We start from the raw sequence: 20,478 nt of genomic DNA, 5'->3' as shown, positions 1-20,478 counted from the left end.
CTCCAAGAAATGTCTCAATAACTGGATACATGTATGAGATTACAAAGGTTTGATACTCCTTCGTGTTCATTACTGCTCTTACAGCCAGATTTTGTATATTGTAGCTTACTGAACATTTAACAGGGAACATATTTTTGTTAATCCCTTTGTTACACTTTATGGTTCCCAGCAGGGCATTTAAAAAGCCCCAGTTTTATGGGTTTGCAAAGTGGATGTACGAGGGAGTCTTACATGGAAGTTTCCAAGGACAAACTGTCCACTGAGCAGCTTTAAAGGAGCAGATCGAGGCGAAATTTATCCTCAGACATATATGATCAGGTCTGTAACATATTCTCAGTACAAAGTTACTGTGAAGCAGCAGCATTTACTCACATTTGATAAGGTCTTCTGTTGTGCGCAATGAGTAAGGTGGAAAAAACAAAGGATTTAACCCCCCAAAAAATATGGGGAGAAAAAAAAAAAAAAAAAAAAATCCATTCAGGTGATGACAAAAACCTTAGCTCTATTGAATAGAAACATATACACGCAATTCGAGTGATATTACACCGTGACATATTACTTACATTAGCCACATCCTCCATCTGTGAGCCAAATATCGAGTGTTCCAACTCACCGCTCAATTTAAGCCAGTACATGTTCGTATTGTTATAGCAACAAATTAACTATGCTCAAACCTGAAAGAATAAATCATAAATATGGTTGATTGTGCTGCTGATGGGAGAAGCTACCCACAGCTTAAAATAATTGGTGGTATAATTGGTCATTACTACAGCCAATCATATAGCAGCAACGCATGGGTAAGAACACCTGCTGGACTTCAAACAGAGCACCAGATTGGAGAAGAAAGTTGATTTACAACTTTGAACATAGTTGCTGGGTTTTCCCACACAGCCATTTCTAGAGTTTACAGATAATGGTCTGAAAAGACAAAAAACGTACAGCGAGCGGCAGTTCTCTGGGTAAAAATGGCTTGTTGGTGTCAGAGGAGAATGACCAGACTGCTTCAAGCTGATAATGAAGGCAACCTTAACCACAGTAACAATAACAACAGTGACCTTTGGGATGTGGTGGAACGAGATTCACATCATGGATGTGCAGCTGACAAATGAGCAGCAACTATGCAATACAATCATTCAATATGTCTGAGAATCTCTGAGATATATACCATAAAGAATGAAGACAAAAACAGTACTAGCAACGTCTCACTCAAAGGGGCCACTCTGTACTTCAAGCATACAATTATGCAACTTTCAGCTCGTCTCTTAACACTATAGTCACACAGCCAAAGTCTAACATGCAATTCTCCAACTCTCTAGCGCCAAACAGAGAGAGAGGGGGAGAGAGAGAGAGAGAAAAAAAAAGTGGTCTTTTACCAATGCTGCAGTGAATCACGTCACTTTGTGCTTTAACAGAATAATTGTAGGTTTCAACTCCGTGCAAAAAGAAAAAAGTAAAATAATCAGCATCTTGTAAAGAACGCTTTCTCATTTTACCAATCAGGCTAACAAAAAAATAAAAATAAAAAATTTAGGAACAAGCTTACCACAGATGTTCCCCCCTCATCTGGAATACTATAATGTACCAGAAATGCATAAAATTACCTTGGCGTAACCGACAGTGACAGCGCCTAGTTTGTGGGAGCTCAAACCACAAGAAATGTACAACAATCCCTTCCTCGCTAACTCAAGTACAGCCCAAAACTTCCATCTTGATTCATCTGACCAATCTAGGTTACATCAAAATATATACATATATATCCACTGCAATACCTATGAAGCAGAAATATAAAGCAAATTTAGAAACGCAGGGTAATTCATATACTGTACTGCATTGTACAAACACAAAGTAAAACATTGGCAGCAACAACAAGCAGGAAAAGACAGCTATGAAAACCACATTTTTCATTTTTATTTTTCAATGTTGAATACCTTTGACAGGACTTTAAGAATGGAAACGTTATTTCAGTCAATAACTGCCTCAGAAGGATATACGATTTGTATAGTAGTAGCAATAATAATAATAATAATAACAATAATAATAATAAGTCTGTATTTGTATTGTGAGATCAAGACAAATGTACAAGAAGGAGGCACCTATATCCCCAGCTGGGCCTGAACATTCCAACACAAGTAGAAGAAATTACAAACCGAACAGATTTTACTTCAGAGGCAATCCAGCAACAGGTAGCAACGTCTTTATGATGGAAGTTCTTTCCTTTTTTGTTTAAAAGGATTTAAAACGACATTTACAAGACACCTAACATTCCATTCAATTCCTATTAAAAACAGAAGTAGAGGGAGAGAGGGGGGGGGGGGTGGGGGGGGGAGATATTATTCTTTTGAGCGCTTCTTGCCCATGGTTAACTCTAGGTGCATCTTCCATGTTGACTGATAGTATACAACTTTCATTGTCCCACCACACTGGATATCTGGATTATACAGGCAAAGGAAAAAAAAAAAAAAAAAAAAAAGAAGAAAAAAAAAAAGAAGGGGGGGGGGGGGGGGGGGAATCGCTTTTTGTCGCCTTTCCTCACTCAACTCTGTGGATACTAACTGTGTGAGATTGTAAAAAGGCGGCGCCTTCAAATGATACTGTACAGATGTGTTCACTGTAGGCCACACTACCAATGATATGGCAAAAGTCAACAGAAAGACTTCTCGGTTTTTCCAGGCCTTTTTCCTTTTCTTTTTTTTTTTTTCCTTTTTTTTTTTTTTTAATTCCAGAGCCGAGGCGTGGGATACGGCTGGCATGCTTCTCCCAGTCTACAAGATGAACTTCCCTATGAAAAATCCGATGAAGATGGCTGCTATGACAACGAGGAGGGATGGTAGGGAGGCGGCGCTGGCTTCCCGACCGAGCAGGCTGGTCGAGTTTGGTGTCATGTGGTCTGAGCGGGGCATCTTTCTCATTCTCAAACCTTCGTCCTGTGTAAAAAACAGAAAACAAATAAAGAAGAGGAGTGAATAAGGTAATAAGATTAGTAAAACACAAGCACGTTTACAGAAATTCTCAAACTTTGAGCCCAGACTTGCAGTTTTCTGTCCCAGTGACTACTGCACTTAAACTCATGGTTCACTCCCCATTGTTGAGAGACGGACTACGAAATAAGCAACCACAATATTCCAACATAGCAGTCGAGTTGGAGAATTTCATAGTGATACTAAGGAAGGAACAATGCTGTATATGTAAACAGAAAGAGAAAAAAGGTGTCCAGCGTCCTGCTGGGCTGCTGTAAAACCATCTCCAAAGTCAAAAAAGTTAAATTTGCAACTTGGATGCGCATTTTGAGCTTGTTCAGCCTTTTAACATATGTACTCTAAGACACACTTTCCAAGGCCATTCCCCTCATCTCACACAGTGAGAGAGCAGATGCTGAAAATCTGTTCTTATATATTTGCAGAGAGGTCACTAATGACAACTGAAACTGGCAGAAAACTGAGAAATTTCTCTTTACTTTGTGACCTCACTGTGGAGAAGACAATGTGTAATTTTCCCACTTTTAAGTACAAGAGCATCAAACTAGATGCACATCCTGTCATACTCCAACATACATGCCAACAAGTCATCTAATAGTTCAAATGAGTGTCCAATACCCTGAAAACGGTCCCTCCCTTTTCCAGTTTGCCTCAGAAAATTCCTGTTGTGTCACTTATCTAGCTTATACCACAAACAGAGCAATAACATGCAAATCCATACATTTTAATCTTTTATTTCAACTGATTTTTGCATATCATCTTGCATTCTTCAAACAGAAGAGGTGCGTTCATCCTGCTGTTTTCCAGCAGAGGGACGCGTCTTTCCCTTGCTAATGCTGAGACTGACTGCTAGGCCCTCAGTGTAGCTGTCCCTTCTCACTGCCTGGTTGTTGTGAAGCGTGCATTAGAATAAAAATCTGCATTCATACAACTACACAAAATTCATGTTTCCACTCTGACTGCTCTAACAAACCTCTCTCATCCTCAGTTCAACGCTCTGGAAGAGCCAGAGGTGAGAAGTACCCAGCAAAACACACCCACACAACATGCTGTGTTGCATTCAAACATGTTGCTGTCACAAGCCTCTACGGAGTTTGAAACAAACACACTCAAAACCACCAGAGAGTAGTATGATGTTGGTGTGTACTCACAGGCTCGTACAATTATATTTGACAGTAAATCCCCATTCACACTTTGTTTCAGTTTTATTCTGTGTGGAATGCATTAGCATTAAAAATCCAAGTGTTTGACTACAATTAGTTACCAATCATATCCAACCTTTAATTGCCGGTTCTCCTCACTCAGCTTGTTCATCTCAGCTTGCAGTCTCTTGCACTTCTCCACCACTTTCTTCATCTCCGCGTCGTCCGCTCCGGCAGCGATAGGCACCGCGGCTGCCGACGACTCCGCCTTCACGGAGTTCATCACGGGGGCGGCTCGGGTCGCCTCCACGTCATTCTGCCCAACAAAGAGAGGATGAGGTAAGGCCCAGTATGCCCTGGGCTAAGTATGCCCTGGGCTAAGTATGGAGGTTAGCCTCTAGACGGACGCATGAGCCAAAAGAAAGGCGGCCTTGTTCGAGGGCCCCGAGGCTCATGGTGCCAGATGAAAGAGACAAGCAAAAAGAAAAAAAACATGTCTTTCCAAAAGTCATGGTGGATGTGGCTTTGTGTAGTGGCACAGACAGCATGACAACATGAGGGGTGGAGGAAGAAGAGAAAAAAAAAAGAGTGCTGCATAGTAGCAGATGAACGTTGACAATCAGTACGAGGGCAGGATCTGGGTTTTTCCTGGCTCAAAAGCAGACCTTTAGGGAGTGACTACGCTCTTGAGGATGATTGGCCAGCACATAGTTAAGGCATTGAGTACTTAATAGAAGTTTATCCTGATCATTCTGGGCCATTTGTTAAACAAAAACATATTTCAAGCTTGAGTAAATAAAACTACATTAAAATTAAAATCTTCCTGGAGGGTAACAAATAAAACCCTCTGGACATCATATCGCTCCCACAAGTCAGGCATTTATAACGAGGCCTACTAAGGCTCAGATAAGCAATGAAAACAAGGATGACTGATCGTACACAAACTGAATTTATTTTTTTAAGTCTTAAAAATGACCTAATGTGAGCCTGCAGAGGAGTTACTTATATATTGGGGGACCACACACACACACACACAAAACCTAACTAACCTAGGTAACTCTGTAACAAAAACAAAAAGTCTGAACTTCTCTTTAAATTATTAGGACATACAGTGGAGGCACTAAGCTACACTAACATCTTTTTCATTAAAGCTTTCACCTTTTCTCACCTTACAAAAAAAGTTAGAGCTGCCTTTGTTATTCAGTGTTTCACATCAGCAGCGAAGACAAAGTTAGCTGTTGAAATGCAAAACGCACTGACGAGCCACAAGAATTTGATGCATGCTAAAAAAATATATATATATACATCTAGTAATTAAACATTTACATATAACATTTCTCCTATGCTCAGGAACGTCAGTATTGCTTACACATGTCCCTTTGGTCTTTATTTAAGTAGAGAGGTGTGACAGTAAAACACGTTGCTGTGTCTTTCTCTTTGTGCGACCTGCTACACCCTGATACATGGTGCACACAACTGCCGTCACTGCCAACACCTGGAGCTACCAGAAGGTACATTTACATAACAGTCGGTGGTTTCACTGATCTGGGCAACAAAATGAATTTTTCAAAGTTTGGAAAACTGGCAATGGAGCACAACACAATTAATGTATTAATTAATGTATTTTAGGAGAGACTTCAGGTTCTGATTACTTTTATGTGTTAAGCAGCACAGATTTCCCAAGTTTTCAATAAATAGTTTAGGGATATTTTCATTGACACAAGGCTGGCATGACCCATGCTAACATGTTCCTGTAAGCAGAAGATGACCTTCGGTACTCTGTGAATAGGTTCCATATTTTAAACACTCACACAGTACAATCCAGGAGGCACGTGGCCTGATCGGTCCTCAATTCATTCATAAAGAACTCCCTTCAGCTACAAAAAGAACTTGTGGAACAGAGAGTACAAGTCCTACAGATGCCAGATGCTTGTTCAGTATCATGTAGTAGTGCCTGAGAGTACACGACGAGAGAAAAATAAGACATTCAGGGCATTTAAAACTGCGAATATCATCCGAGTAAATATCACGATATAAACATAACTGCGTGCACAGAGATTTCAGCTATGGCTACTTTTACAAATAACTTCTCAGAGACAAAAAGTTAAAAGCTTTTTGTTTTTTGCTGAATAGTACAGGGAGAGATCTCACTTTTGAGCAGGGGTCTTGTAACAGGTATCCCATCATGAAGCATTACTGTCTGTGCTTTTTTAATTAAAAAAAAAAAAAATACACGCACACGCACACACACACACGAAAATTTCATCTCCATCCAGACAACAATGAGACCAAATCTAAGTTTAATGCGTAACATTTACACTTATGAAACCTGAATTTGATTAAAACAAGTGGAAAAACTGATTATTTATAGCACAATTTAGGATTTATAGTCTTTATAGCCCATTTTCCTCGATCCAAACCACATCAGACCAGGTCTAGATAAAAACAACCGCTGCAGTACATGAGACTGATCAAATTAAGGCCAGGTCTTTGATCTGGACTTTTTGTTTTTAAACTGCACAGAAAAAAAAAAAAAAAAAAAAAAAAAGGTTTTAAAAAAGGTTATGATTCAAAGTGACACATACTGATGTCCTGACATAAATAAGAGGAAAGTATCATCTAGTTTCTACTTCAGTGGTCCCCATAATAAGAGTGAATCCTACTCAGATTTGCATATCTTGGATTAGGAACTTAACCCTGATATTGTATATCGCGGGGTATGTCCTATTAAGATGAGGGAAATGTGCTCCTACTTACACACAGTTCACAGTCAGCTGCTGGAAATAGAAAAATTATCCTAAGCAACACTGGTCCTACAAAATATAACTTATTTAATCAGTCAACACTGATTAGCTGTGAAAAAGTAAAGCCTGCTATCAGTCAGATAATCAGAATCCGTTCACTCGCAGTTTTTTGGTTTTCTGGCTACGTTGCAGTATTGATCTGACCTAGGGCTGTTCGATAGATATCGGATGACGATATAAAAACGTCTATCGTTTCATTTTACGCTATCGTTTGTTTCATGGTGTCACAAATAAACTGTTTACGGCAATATTTTCTCATCGTTTTGATGGTCACTGTAGTGGCTATATTAATTTCTTAAAGTTCTCTTATAATTAATATAACCACACTACTGACGAACAAGCGCCTGTTTTTATGCATTGTCGTTAGCAACAATAAGGGTAAAACCATCGCGTGTCTGCGTGTTTATTTTCTACGTAAACCTTTCACAATAAAGCTCAAGATCCTGTTAAGACTTTTCAAAATAAACTGAACCCGTGAAAGAGTATGCAGAGTATTTACGGATGAGAAGCAAGAAAAGAGCCGTCAGGTGCTAAAAAAATAAACCTTAGACTCAAACATTAGAACAGGCTTTTCCCCGCAGCACACCGTGTAATAAATACTTGCAAAGAAAACGGCGGCCGTTACAACTTATGTCTAAAAATGCCTCGTTTCATACATTGTTAAAAACACTCGACTCCAGGTACATGACGCGCAGCTGGAAACACTTCACGCAAGTCGAGCTGCCCGAGATTCACAGAAAATTTTAAATTTTTGTGATTTATATCGTTATCGGGACGATAGATGTCTTATATCGGGATATGAGATTTTGGTCATATCGCACAGCCCTAATCTGACCCATTTAAGCTTCATCCTCTTTACCAACCTGACATAGTTTCAGAAGCATATAGAACCACTGCTCCATGGGCAGTGTCTCAGCCTGTAAATCATCACACTGCTATTCTAACTGCACCTAGTTGCTGAACATTGTTTTAGCTGCAAGATGCTGCAGAGATCTTACACTCTGCTCTCGACACAGGAATGTCATGCTAACACTATGTCAGACAATTTTTATTTTTCTAGAGTTTTTAGTAGCGCATATCCAGTTCAAGGAGGGACTCTGATCATTGCACCTTACCACTTTATCATTTTCAGATGGCAGCTCAAAGACACATCTCAGCTTGGAGTCCATGAGATCATCTGGCTTTGCATCTTTCCACTAGTGAGGATTTAAAAGCAAATGAAAGCATGTTATTCATCAACTTGAACTTCTAGCAGATTAGATTCTGTTCACACATGCACATATTAAAACTGTGCCAACTACTTCACATTGTATGTACAAGCAATTTATCCTTAAAATCTATATAACACAGGCACAGCTTCATTTCCTTTTATTTCTGTTTATTTGAACTATTTTCAACATATTTCAAAATGGCACCACCCAGACTCTGAATTTATAAAGAAATAAAGTAGAAAAGTATAGTACAGACGATAAAATAGAAAAGAAACAAAAGATTAAGTCACAACATGAGACTCCATTTTATACATCAGCACCAGTCAGACCTCGGTTTGTCTATACTATACTTCCTGAATTTTAAACCTCATTCAAAACAAGTCCGTTCATGAATACAATGACAAGGTATGTACAGGTTTTACTGGCTGACCGAGTCTCTGCTGTCCCCTGGTGGATAACTGGAAAATGCTTCAGAGTAAGGAAATTAACTCGGCAGATGATGATAACCCTTCAACTTAAAGTTTAACAGTAAAAGACTTTCTACTATCAAATATCATACATGAAATGTTTTCATTGAGTCAATCAAGTTAATATTTTAAAGCACAAGTCATGTGCATGTGATACTGGAATGCATAGGGCTCCTTTTACCAATAAAGACCAAACAGTAATGTTTGTTTTTACATATAAAAGGAAATGTGGAAGAAAGACAAAACATTTAAATGGGGATTTTTTTTAAGCTGATCAACTGTTTTATGTGAAAGAATTCAATAAGTATTAAAAACTATTCAGTTCAACAGATTTTAACTAGTAAGGTTTACCGTTTTGTTTGTGCAAATACTATAGTCATGCTTCCACTTTGACACATTTAAATGACTTCGGAGCTACGTAACCAAAGGTACACCTCTGTGTTATTCGCTGCAACATTAGAAGCAAAATAATGGGTTCAAAAGTAAATCCCAGTCACTTACCAATGATTCCATGTCGGTGACGTTTGGCGGGGCGAAAATAGTCTGCACCATGAATTTGTGTTTACTTTTCTCATTGGGGTCATAGTCAAAGGGCTGTAGCATGACTGTAAAACAGAAATGATCAATGGAGAACTGTTTGAATAAAAGCACATCTATACACAGAAAACAGATCGCATAAACAGTCAGCATACTAAACACCAGAAATGACCTGTGAAAACGTCCGAGGCATTGTTTTTACAGCATGTTTTTTTAATTTATCAGTGATTTTTTCCTCTTTACTCAACTTTTATTAAAAATAGATTCCTTTTTTTTTTTTTTAACAAAAAAGGTAAATTTACAGTTTTTCAAGGTACTTTGGAGGATGATTGTTCCAAAGCATCTTTAGACCTTCTCAGTGTTCCTTTGTACTTCATGCTGTTAAGACCAGGGGGGCACACCATCTTCTGAAGGAGTCCTTATTGTACTTTAATGTGATTGTGTGAGACCAAACGGGTACCTCCCCAATGACACTGAAGGACCAATAAGAATCTAACTTTCGTAGCTCCTAAAAACCTGATTGCCTGAATTAAATTAATACACACTTCAGCGAGTCAGACATTCACAAGAGATCCATTTTGGCATCCTCCCTCCCTTCTTAAATAGGTTCATTAAAGGATCTATTGAGTTTCAAGAGGATGTCATTCATTTTCCAACTTAATTCAATACAAGCTCACAATGTCATTGTTCACTAAAAGCATCAAATAAATAAAGCCCTCTGAAACTTTAATGTGTGGATATTTCTGCACACAAACATTGAAATAATGCCATTTGTCATACACTAAATTGGCAATGTTTGCAAAGAACAAACAGAAGCAGTGCATTTAACCATTATGGAATTTAAAAACACAATAAACATTACCAGGACTATGGTGCAAAAGTGCTTTGAGACGTTTCTACAGACATTCACATGTAGTAATGCTGAGCACGCTGGAGCTCAAATAACTTTAAGTTGCTAAACCTGCTGGAGGAAAAGGGTCACCGTTTTAAAAACAAGCAACCCATTTTCCCCTTTCACTGCAGTGAGTTGAAACAGTGCTTGTAGACAATGCAGGCAACTGTCTTTAAAATGACTAATGAATCTTAATAACCAGCCAAATTGAAACTAATCTGGCCCAATAAACCCCATTTTGCCTGCAGCCAAATTTACATACCAAAAAAGATGAAATTATAACCACTAATCAGAGTAATGTATTACTTCAATTAAGATGCTGATATGGGTTGCTTTCAGATGTGTTCTGTTAATATTCCTCATTATAAGAAGTTTTGCTTTATCTCAACTCCAATATTTCTGTTAGGCCCCAGTAGCCACCCTGAATGGACAATTGTGGAGCCTAAACACAACAAACTGATGGTACCCAAGCTACCTTAATGTCATCAGCAAACATAAGATAAACCAGCATTCAAAAGATATAGTAATGTATAGCATCTTAGATAGGTCAACTTGCTTAAAGGAAAACTGCTGAGATAAGGTCTCTGGCACAACTTGATCTACTCCAAAAGGTAGACAGAGAAGACGATAAAGCCTGAAGAAATTAAAGCTAAAGGAACTCTTGTTGTACACAGAACAACTTCATTGCTTGTGGCCTTAAGGGTCATGAGAAAAACATCATACAGAAATCATTGTAAAAACAGCATAGGTCACTTGGACTTTTTTCCCCCCCTAACTGAAATCTCCAACTTGTTGACCTATGACTGAACATTTCCTTTATTCGCTCACACTCAGTCCGAATCTACATGTTCAAATGGGCGGCAAAAAGACAGTTAACAAATAAAAACTTACCAGAGATGTTGACGCTTGATCCAGGATCGATAACGCCGCTGTTTGGCCGTACGCAGTACCTACGTGGCGCTGTCGTTTTCACTTTGAAACACACTCTTCTGTCAGAAGGGTTCCTCAGTTTGAGGTTGGTGGTGACTACATCTGTAAAAGGGCCTGGAAAACAACACACAAAAAAAAAAAAAAAAAAAGCAGCGTTAGCTTTGTATTTCAGAGCACAGTCTCCAACACTGGTGTATGGTTCAAATCCAAAATTCTGAAAACTTCACAGATGACTGTAGGGCTGCTCGATTATGGCAAAAATGATAATCACGATTATTTTCACTGAAATTGAGATCACGATTATTTGACGATATTTATTTAACCCTTTAAGACCTACCATAGAACCAAGTCCACCAGAGCTTATATTATTTTTTTTACATGCTGTAGTGCCATTTGTGGGAGCATTTCAAGTTGCTATACATCAATACAACTGTTATAGCCCATATTTTAATAATATGTATGCATTAAGTCCATAGTAATTACATAAATTGCAAAAAAGTGCAATAAACTACAAAAAAAAAAAATTGAAAATCGCTTTTGTTTTGTTTACATATATTTCTACTTGGAGAAATTTAAGAGGTTTATCCCTCAAAACTTTAAATACAATAAAGTTGCAAAAAATAGTTTCCCACCACAGGAAATTTATTTTGAGTGTCTTCATAGTTTTATTTTGGAAATACAGCAATTTTTATATACTGCAGGAAAAACAAAAAAAACAATCCTATGATGCAAATTTGCAAAGAAAACAGCATGTGCATCATTTCACTGTGGGAAGTGTTACGAACAGCTGATAGGAACGGCAAAGCGTGTTTCTGGAATATTATGTTTTTGTTCCTGCAAGCGCTTTTTATGCAGTTTTTGCAAAGCTATATGTGGAACGAAACCGTGACCGAGGACAAGCTGATGGCATAAGATGTAAGTACAACTCCTCCGGTTTCATATGCAAAACAAATTATTGCGCTAGCTTACACGGTTCAGGTTCTACAGGGATTTAAAAATAGTTACGCAAAACGGAGCGTGCTGCTCTGACCGGCTTTAAAGGGTTAACAATGACTTTTAAAAAATAATATAAAATGGTGTGCAACACCACTGAAGTTATTTTGTTTTTTTTTTTAAACTCTCTTTTCAACCAACGGCAGTCACTCTCCTCTCCAAATAATTTCTGCTTAGCTTTCAGAGCTTCCCTCGGGTCCTCTTAATCAGCGGTCTCCAACCTTTTTTGCACCACGGACCGGTTTATGCCCGACAATATTTTCACGGACCGGCCTTTAAGGTGTCGCGGATAAATTAGGGAGGGGCTAATAATCGGCTCAGTCATTTTTAATGATCGTTGAAAGCCCAGATCGTAATCGTGATTAAAATTCGATTAATTGAGCAGCCCTAGATGACTGAAACTCCTAGAATTAAGCTTTTATTCCCCCCAGTAAGTCTGCTAGATTAAAAAAATGCCACAATACTGAAGAAGATGGCTACATGTTTACACAGCAGTTCAGAAATTCAATATTTCAGGTTACACCTCCTCCCTGGAAGACAGAGAGGCATGCTGCGTTTTGGCGCCAAGCTTCAAAAAGACATTTAAAAAGGATTAGCTGAAAAATACTGACATGTAACTCAATTACAACAACATGATTAAGAAGCCTTATTGAATAGCAGGTTTCTTGGTTTGAGGCTACACTGTAGGGTAGTTTTTGCCACAAGTACAACAACTAGAAATCCATCAGCTGTGAAATTCTGTACAGATTTTGATGCAAGTTTTGTTTGTTTTTTTAAATCCCTCTTTTTGCTAGAGAATTGCACATCTTCATATCATTTTTATTACTTGAATAAACAGGTTTTTAGGCTTCCTGCTCCTTTTCACACCTAATCGATAAACTGATGGCAGTCAACAAGGATGAGTCATCTGTACATCCCTCGTTATAACATAGGCTTTATGAAGACATGAGCTTAATTTAGACTTCCGCGAGAAATCTATGTCCTATGTCCAACTAACGTTGCGGGCTGTGTCGACCCAACATGTAGTTACATTTCTCAGGAGGTGCACGTCAGGTTACATACAAGGTTACGGCAAAGAAACTTTGAGAGAAAGACACCAAGTTTCACTATTTGGGGATGTTAAAATAAGAATCTTTACTTATTTTTTGTTCTTTTTAATAACTGTATAGCCTATCCAATACAGATGGTGGGGTGGAACGACCTATGAAAGCACAGTTTCGCTTGGGATATCAAAGATGACCTCTTTTTCCTGTATGTCGCTCAAGTGATCACCTGAATCAATTACCCTTCATGTCTCCAAAACAGCTAATTTCATATAGACATCCCATGATGATGCTGACTGGTTCCGTATCAGGAGATCAAAAGTTGCACAACAGCCCACCATCTTGTGACACCACTGGCTTTAAATTAGGTCCTTAACCACGGTCAGCACTATCGAGCACGGATTGAACATATCATGTTGGAAAAAACAAAAAAAACAACAACAAAAAAAACAAACAAAACAAAACAACAACACACTTCTTGCCAAGTCAGAGGTACCCCAAACTCGATCAGCGCAATTAGGGTGGGAGTTTGGACAATGTCTCATGATGTTTGGTTAGCTGGGAGCACAGCATGGATGTTATAAATCATGTTTATAGAGTTTACCTGCCAGATAATTTGCAAGCTCATATGATTATTCTGATGTAACATATGTCAAAATATCCAAATTTGTGAATTTAGACACAGCTACAACTTAATATTTTTATGGGCTCTGTTAACAGGTGTACATCTTCATGCATGCAAAAAGTATAAAAGATGCGCTTTACTACAGTGATGTCACCCACCGTTTATGGAGCTTCAAGTTCAGGATTTTCAGCAGATGATTTTGGCGTTTTGAGCCTGGCCATAATGATGGAGGGTGGATCTAATGCCGTACGGTCATTGGCTAACAACTTGTGCTTTACAAGTTGCAAACTTGCATCCAGACAAGGACCAAACTGCTTGTTGTGTATTACTTTGAAGCTGACGGTGGTCTCGGGTCCAGGTTACGGTTTCCTAGGTAACAACCTAACCTAACATATTAAATGAGTCATATATTACCAATAAATAAAACCTGTTACCCAATAGCTGCCAGGCTTCAAAATTTGAAATACACCTTTTTCATCATTTAAATTACTAGTACAAAAATTTTACATAGGTATCCAAACTAGTTCCCCCATATCTGTATTTTTTTTTAACACTTCTAAAAATATCAGAACAAACCAAGAAACAGAAATATTCTTTCTACTTCCACAAGTTCTAAAGGTTGGCTTTATTTCTGGAGTTCAAAGTCAGCATTTAGCCTTGATTCATGCTCTGAAAGATAAGAAGGAATGCGTGACCAGAGCAGAATGGCTCCACCCAGCTAATACCAGAATGTACACTTGTGTGCCTACTGCGGCTTTTTTTTTGCTTTTCAAAAATCACAGGTGAGTCACAAAATGCCTTCATACAAACTTGAAAAACCTCATTGTTAATGGCGTGTACTTCGAGGATCTTTGTTCTTGCTACACAGATGAGTTATAAAGAATGACTTGCTTCCTGACAGAACAATACCAGGTTGTTCTAAACAGAGCCTACCTGTAGTAGTATGAGAACCAGAAACAATGTCTATTATAGCTTCAGCACTATGCTATACTAGCTTTTGCACTATGATGCTGGAAAGACTAGGTAAAAACCATGACTTTTTTTTAATTTTATAGACCTAAACAGAAAACTAGCACAGATGAGTAACTGCTTCTATAAGCTCGAAATTAACTGAGCCCAAAATATTTCTACCTTCCGTGCGTTTTACACAATGATCACTACTACACCAAAGCCTAAAACTGGAAAACAGTTGTGTGCATCAGATATCCCACCCACATACTGCAGCTTGCATCCACTGCCCAACACTAAGATGCCACCTTTTCTCAAGCAGCATTAGCAGCACCTCTCTCATCTTGTTGCATGTATGCTGAGTTAGGGTCCCCCCAGGCCAGTCCTGCTCTAAAAATACCAACCAAGGAAAGGAGGGCTGCCCCCTCTAGCTTGCTGGAGGAGTCCCAGCAGAGGCTCTAAAACAGTCCAGCTTTCCAATACATGCAGACCGATTTAGCTCTGTCTCTGTGAAGGTAAAGAAGCTGTGGTCATCGTCCTTCTCCTCAGATTGCTTCTTCACATGAAAAACCGAAGCCACTTAAATGTGGGCCATACAAAAATGTAAAAACAAAACAAAACACAAAAACAAGGGTGGGGGGGACAGCTCCCAAATTTAAGTGATGCATTCTTTAGGGATTTAGTACTTGGGATTAGAGGTCCCCCCCCAATGTAAGATTTAATATGATGCTGGTTCAATAACAGGTTAAGTGGCCAAAGGGCTTAACAGGTATAAAGACTTGAGTCTCTAAACACGACCGGTTAAAAGTATGACAAAACTCTGGTTTGTATGAAAGCAAATGGGCCACTATACTGGAATTATCATACATGTTCTAAGTTAGGGTTTAATTTACCACAGCATAAAATACACTTTTGTTTATTAGATAGTCATAAATAACAGGAAGGTTCACAGACTTTTGTTAAGTAAGACAGAGTCATAAACATGTGTAGTCCCTACAAAAGGACTATTTTGATACAACCAAAACCCTGATATACAACATACAATATGCTTCCAGGTTCTACTGCTAGGACATAAACATATTTTCATTATAATTTACATTTTATATCAAATTGTTAGAATGTGGTTTATGACCCAGAAATTGGGATTTTCTTACATGTGCAGTGGATTAAACATTTTGGCCTCTGTGCTAAAGAACAAAACGAGTCAATGAGGATCAGTAAACAATGATCAGTATGAACAGCATCATACTGATGCAATTTAGCTTTGCGTCCAATCCAGAATATAAAAAGCCAAAAGTTTAATCTGATGAGGGAAAATGTAAACCGTGTGACTGATCAGTAACAGGAACAAGTCAAATTAGAGTAGAATTTCTTAATCGGGTAAAAAGTAGAGGTCCATAATCAGATTATGACAAACCATGTGTCTACCATCAGGCTAAATACCCATGAAATTTTAACGTTCAGCTGGAGAAAGTTTCATCTATTTATTCTGGTTTACCTCGTTGCTCCCAAAAAACAACCTGTCCGAGACAAATAAGACTATTGGTGGCTTTCCAACCATATGATTGAAGAATTTTATCATAATAGCAACATTAACCTGTTGTTTGATGCTGTTATTATGACATAACAAATGTGAGTTTAATCAAATGGTTACTACCTTTTCCAGATGTCTTTCAACTTAAGCCAGAGCAAGTTTTTACTGATTTACATCCATACCCCTGTCCAATTACAATGTCAGCCTGTTGGAAAAGGCTCCATTCACCATCGCACTTTCTGTTGCACCTTGCATGATAAAAACATTCCTGGATTTTAATCAATGTACACAAATTTTATAAGTTTCAGAGTTTTAACATGGGGGGGGGGCGCGCCTTTATTTCACCTGTGTCATCGTCAAATACAGGCAAAATAATAATGTCCAGGGTGAAACTAATAATTTTTAGTTTCACCCTGGACACCTCATCACCAAAACATTCTAATTATTACACCCCACCCACAGACACAGCGGGTCTGGAATGTGAGCTTGTGTCCTTCCTAATGATCCTGTCAGACTACAACCAGTATCAATTCACACCTTGTCCAAACACCAGTGTCCTCTTATAACCTCGTCCAGGACAGTGGTACATTCAACAGAAAGAGAAATAACTGTCTAGTTCGCAAAAATGCTTCCAGCAGGCACAGAGCTTGGTAACTGGGACAAATACGAGAAGTGCTGTGCGGAATTTTGGGTCAAAATGAATAATGATGAGGATAAATAGTCCAACTGTGGAGATTGTTGTGTCACCCATGGCCTGGGAGGGCTAGCTTCATTGAAATCAGCGCCGTTTACTGCCACTTCATCCACTTGCCCACAAGAGCAACAGTTGGACTCACAAATGACCAAAAGTTATGTTCTATCTAGGACTTTTAAAAAATGTGATATGGGTCTCTTCAGGTCTGTCAGACGCAAAACAACACGGTTATACAACTACACAGCTACACATCAACTTTGGCATTAGCTGGCTAGCCAAGCTATCATTAGCCAACGGTTAACTGACACATCACTGGACGTTATCACTACCAGGAAAAGCAATCAGTGCTGAATGCGCGAAGCACCCTGCTTTCCCATGAATGTGCCGTCCTGTTTTGCCCAGGATGCGAACACACGCTTAAAATTAGCCAATATCTAGCTAATAGGTTTAGGTCAACTGAACTAACGTTAGCCCGGTGTTGCTATTAAAAAAAATAAACTATCCATGTTGTTACAGTTCACGTTAGCTAACCAAGTTTGTCATTCCAACTGTCAGTCACTTTAACTGGCTTCACAAGTTCCTGCCACAGGTGCATCAAGATAAACGCTGGATTTTTCATTCTGAAATTAATTTCTTTCCAGGGAATAGCCTAAGCCACAAGAAACAACAGTTTACTCCTGCTAACACAACTAGCAACAGCATAGTAGCTGATATTAAAAGTGAAGACATACACAAACATGCTTCTTAACGTGTAGACTTTAACTTTCCTTTTTTTAAGCAGTCACTGACAGCCACATCCTTCCAGCTCTTTGCCTGGTACTGTCAGTAAGCTGGTACTGAATAGCAGGCCACCTGGGTGCACGCCTGCCCGGCTATCCACGTCACTATAGCGCCAGGCTGCAGCGGCCCGTCCGGCTCCCTGGCTAACTTAAAATGGCGGTGAATGCTAGCTAGCTTGCTAGCAACGAAATTCGCTTGAGGGAGTGTGAAATCATTGCTTCACTACCACTACTACTCGCTGGACATTTGACACGACAACAAGTAAATAAATAATATTTCATTCACATACCTTTAAATTTGAGGTCAGACGGAGGGTCGAGGATAAGGATCTGATCCAACTTTGACATGTTGGCTGAAGGGATGCACTTGATTTCGGTATCGTGGAGTTTACTAACAAGTGGAAATCCTGGATCCCTTCTGCCACTACTGAGTCAAACGCTGACTGAGCTCAGCGAGCATGTGGGTACAAATACTTGAACGCGCGAGTGCACAGCCCTCTGTTGCGCGCACTCGTGGTCTGGCAACTGATGCGATTATGGTACAGTAAACGAGTTATAATGTGTGGACACTGAAATAGACGTACGGGGAAGGAAAAACATGTTATAAAATAATCTTATAAAATCCAGAACCAAGTTAAATTGTGCTTTATTGATTTAATCGAGAATTTTAATCAGGGACGTATGATAATCGCATGTCTGCGGTGTATACATGCACATTAACGCAGTAAATTCACTCTGCAGTAGTCTAGTTAAACCTGTTAGAAGTATTAGTGAACGTACATGTAACGTAAATGTAAGTGTTGTTTGTGGTTTAAAGGGCATGTTGAGGTTGGTGTGTAGCACGGGTCACATGTTGCCCTGGTAACAGTACCGGAGTGGTCACCCTTTAAAGATGTTTGTTTACGACGTAATCAATGTGTGCAATCAAACTAAACCACAGATTACTTAATCAGTATACTGATAACAGTATACTGAGTATACAGATACTAAGTGAAGGAAAAAAATGTCCATCCCGGTTTTCCCTCCAAGGCACGAGCGATAAGCAGAGTTCTGTCCTTTCCTTCTAAGATTCCTAATTATTTAAAGTAACACTCAGGTATGCCATTCAGCGTGTTAGTACGAGCTTGGGAGCAGCTTGGGAGAACAAGAAAACAGAGACTGCTTTAGGTTGCCTTCCCAATCGACTCAAAGGTTTATTTAGTACATAACAGCTTATATAGAGAAAAAAAAAGGTTCGTGTGTCAGCTTTCCTAGTTCAAACCGGTACAGACCAAATAAGGAAACGTCTTCCTGCCTTGTGAGCAAAGAAGTATCCTGTGTGTAGTTTATCAGTTCAGCTACAATTTATGATCATCCCAGCAAAATACACTCCTAGACATAGAATACAGAGTTCTTTCATTAGTGAATTCTGAAACAAACCACCTGGCTCTTTTCTAAAAGATAAGGAAGGGAGGATGGGAGTAAGGAAGTGGTCTCGTCTCTGTGGTGTTTTCGACCTTGGGGTACCAGCTTGTGAGTCTTACACATTAATTCTTGGGTCACAGAGAAAGAGAAAAACAACTAGTAGATGGGCCTTATTGAGTAACAGTTTTCCTGTATAAAACAATATCCTGTAAATGCTAACCGTGGTATCAAAATATCACAACACTAAGGGACTATAGGCCCTTAGTATTATCTTATTTTCACAGAAGTGATTTTTTTCCATCAATGCAAAATTTCATTAGACTATTTTAGATTTGGAGATCTTATAAAACCATGATTTTAACCACTACTTTTAACAACAGTTGTATCCCTCTGGGAAAAATTTGGAGACCAGTTGTAGGACTTTTGAGAGATGAATGTCGTCTGGTTCGTGTCTGATATATGACTCTAGCTGCTCAAAAATTCCAGGTCTTCTTCTTTGTTTTTACTTTTCATTTCATCATGCTTATAATGCTTTTCATTGGTGAAAAGTCTGATATACAGGCAGGCCAGGTCAGCACCTGGACTTTTCTCCTACTAAGGCAGTAATCAGATTAGCATAGTCTGAAATATGCAAAGCTTTCCCTGAAAGAGGACGTCATCTGGATGGGAGCTTTATGTTGCTCTAAAAAGTGTATATACCTTTCAGCAGTGATGATTGCTTTTCCACCTGGAAAAAGGTGTGCGAGCTCCCAGTTACACAAGCATTAATTCCCAGACACAGACAGTGATTTCTGGAAGTGTTCCTGAGCCCACGTAGTGATTTCCATGACAGAATCATGACTGTTTTTAAGGCAGTGCTGCTTGAACACAGACTGGTGACCTACTGCCAACTAACCTAACTAGTTTGAAAATCTTCCTGCAGCTGTTTCTTTTTTAGTTAATACTGAAGTCAGTGCAGAAAAACACCAACTGGTTGAGGAGAACTCTTTCTAAAAAAGAAAAACTTTTTTTATTCGAGAGATGAAACTTAACACATTTTGGGCCATCATGTGAGCGTAGATGAAAAGGGGAATGCTAAAAAGGGGAATTTAAGATGCTATTTGCGAGGAATCCAGCGATTTTGTGCAGTGTGTGTACTCATTGTGAACTATTAATATCTGAGGCTTGCTCTCTTAGAGACCATTGACACTGCGATCCATCGCTTTTATGGGAATTGAGGACTTCTCCTCAGTAAGCTGTACTGAATAGGACGCAGTCTACATGTGATTTGAGGTGTTTAAAGCAGTTCAGAGTGTCACGCTTGTGCATGTTCAGAAATAATGATCATTTCTTGCTGTTAAAGATAAAAGGTTGTTCTATAGTGATATCGGGTTTTTTAGGTGAAAGCCAGACATTTGTTCTTCCATAATATACCTTCCCTACCAGTATCATGTTCAGTCATTTCCATAGGACTCCAGTATAAGGTGGTTTAAATGAGGCTGCATAGAGTGTTTTCACAAT

General features: G+C 38.9%; 1 protein-coding gene across 1 annotated transcript; it reads right to left on the bottom strand.

Moving 5' to 3' along the window:
- Positions 1 to 1,886: 1,886 nt before the first annotated feature.
- On the bottom strand, positions 1,887 to 18,077 carry vapal (VAMP (vesicle-associated membrane protein)-associated protein A, like). The gene is made up of 6 exons (XM_004555270.6): positions 17,865 to 18,077; positions 10,920 to 11,072; positions 9,101 to 9,204; positions 8,037 to 8,117; positions 4,254 to 4,433; positions 1,887 to 2,924 (listed from the first exon to the last, which is right to left on the bottom strand). Exons 1-6 carry the CDS (start codon positions 17,920 to 17,922, stop codon positions 2,763 to 2,765), a joined length of 738 nt encoding a protein of 245 aa, XP_004555327.1. The 5' UTR covers positions 17,923 to 18,077; the 3' UTR covers positions 1,887 to 2,762.
- Positions 18,078 to 20,478: the final 2,401 nt, after the last annotated feature.

This window comes from Maylandia zebra, linkage group LG18 (genome assembly GCF_041146795.1).
Source record: "Maylandia zebra isolate NMK-2024a linkage group LG18, Mzebra_GT3a, whole genome shotgun sequence".
In the NCBI taxonomy this organism is placed as follows: Eukaryota; Metazoa; Chordata; class Actinopteri; order Cichliformes; family Cichlidae; genus Maylandia; species Maylandia zebra.
Note: the sequence above shows the minus strand (reverse complement) of the source record. Positions and strands in the feature narration are given on the sequence as shown.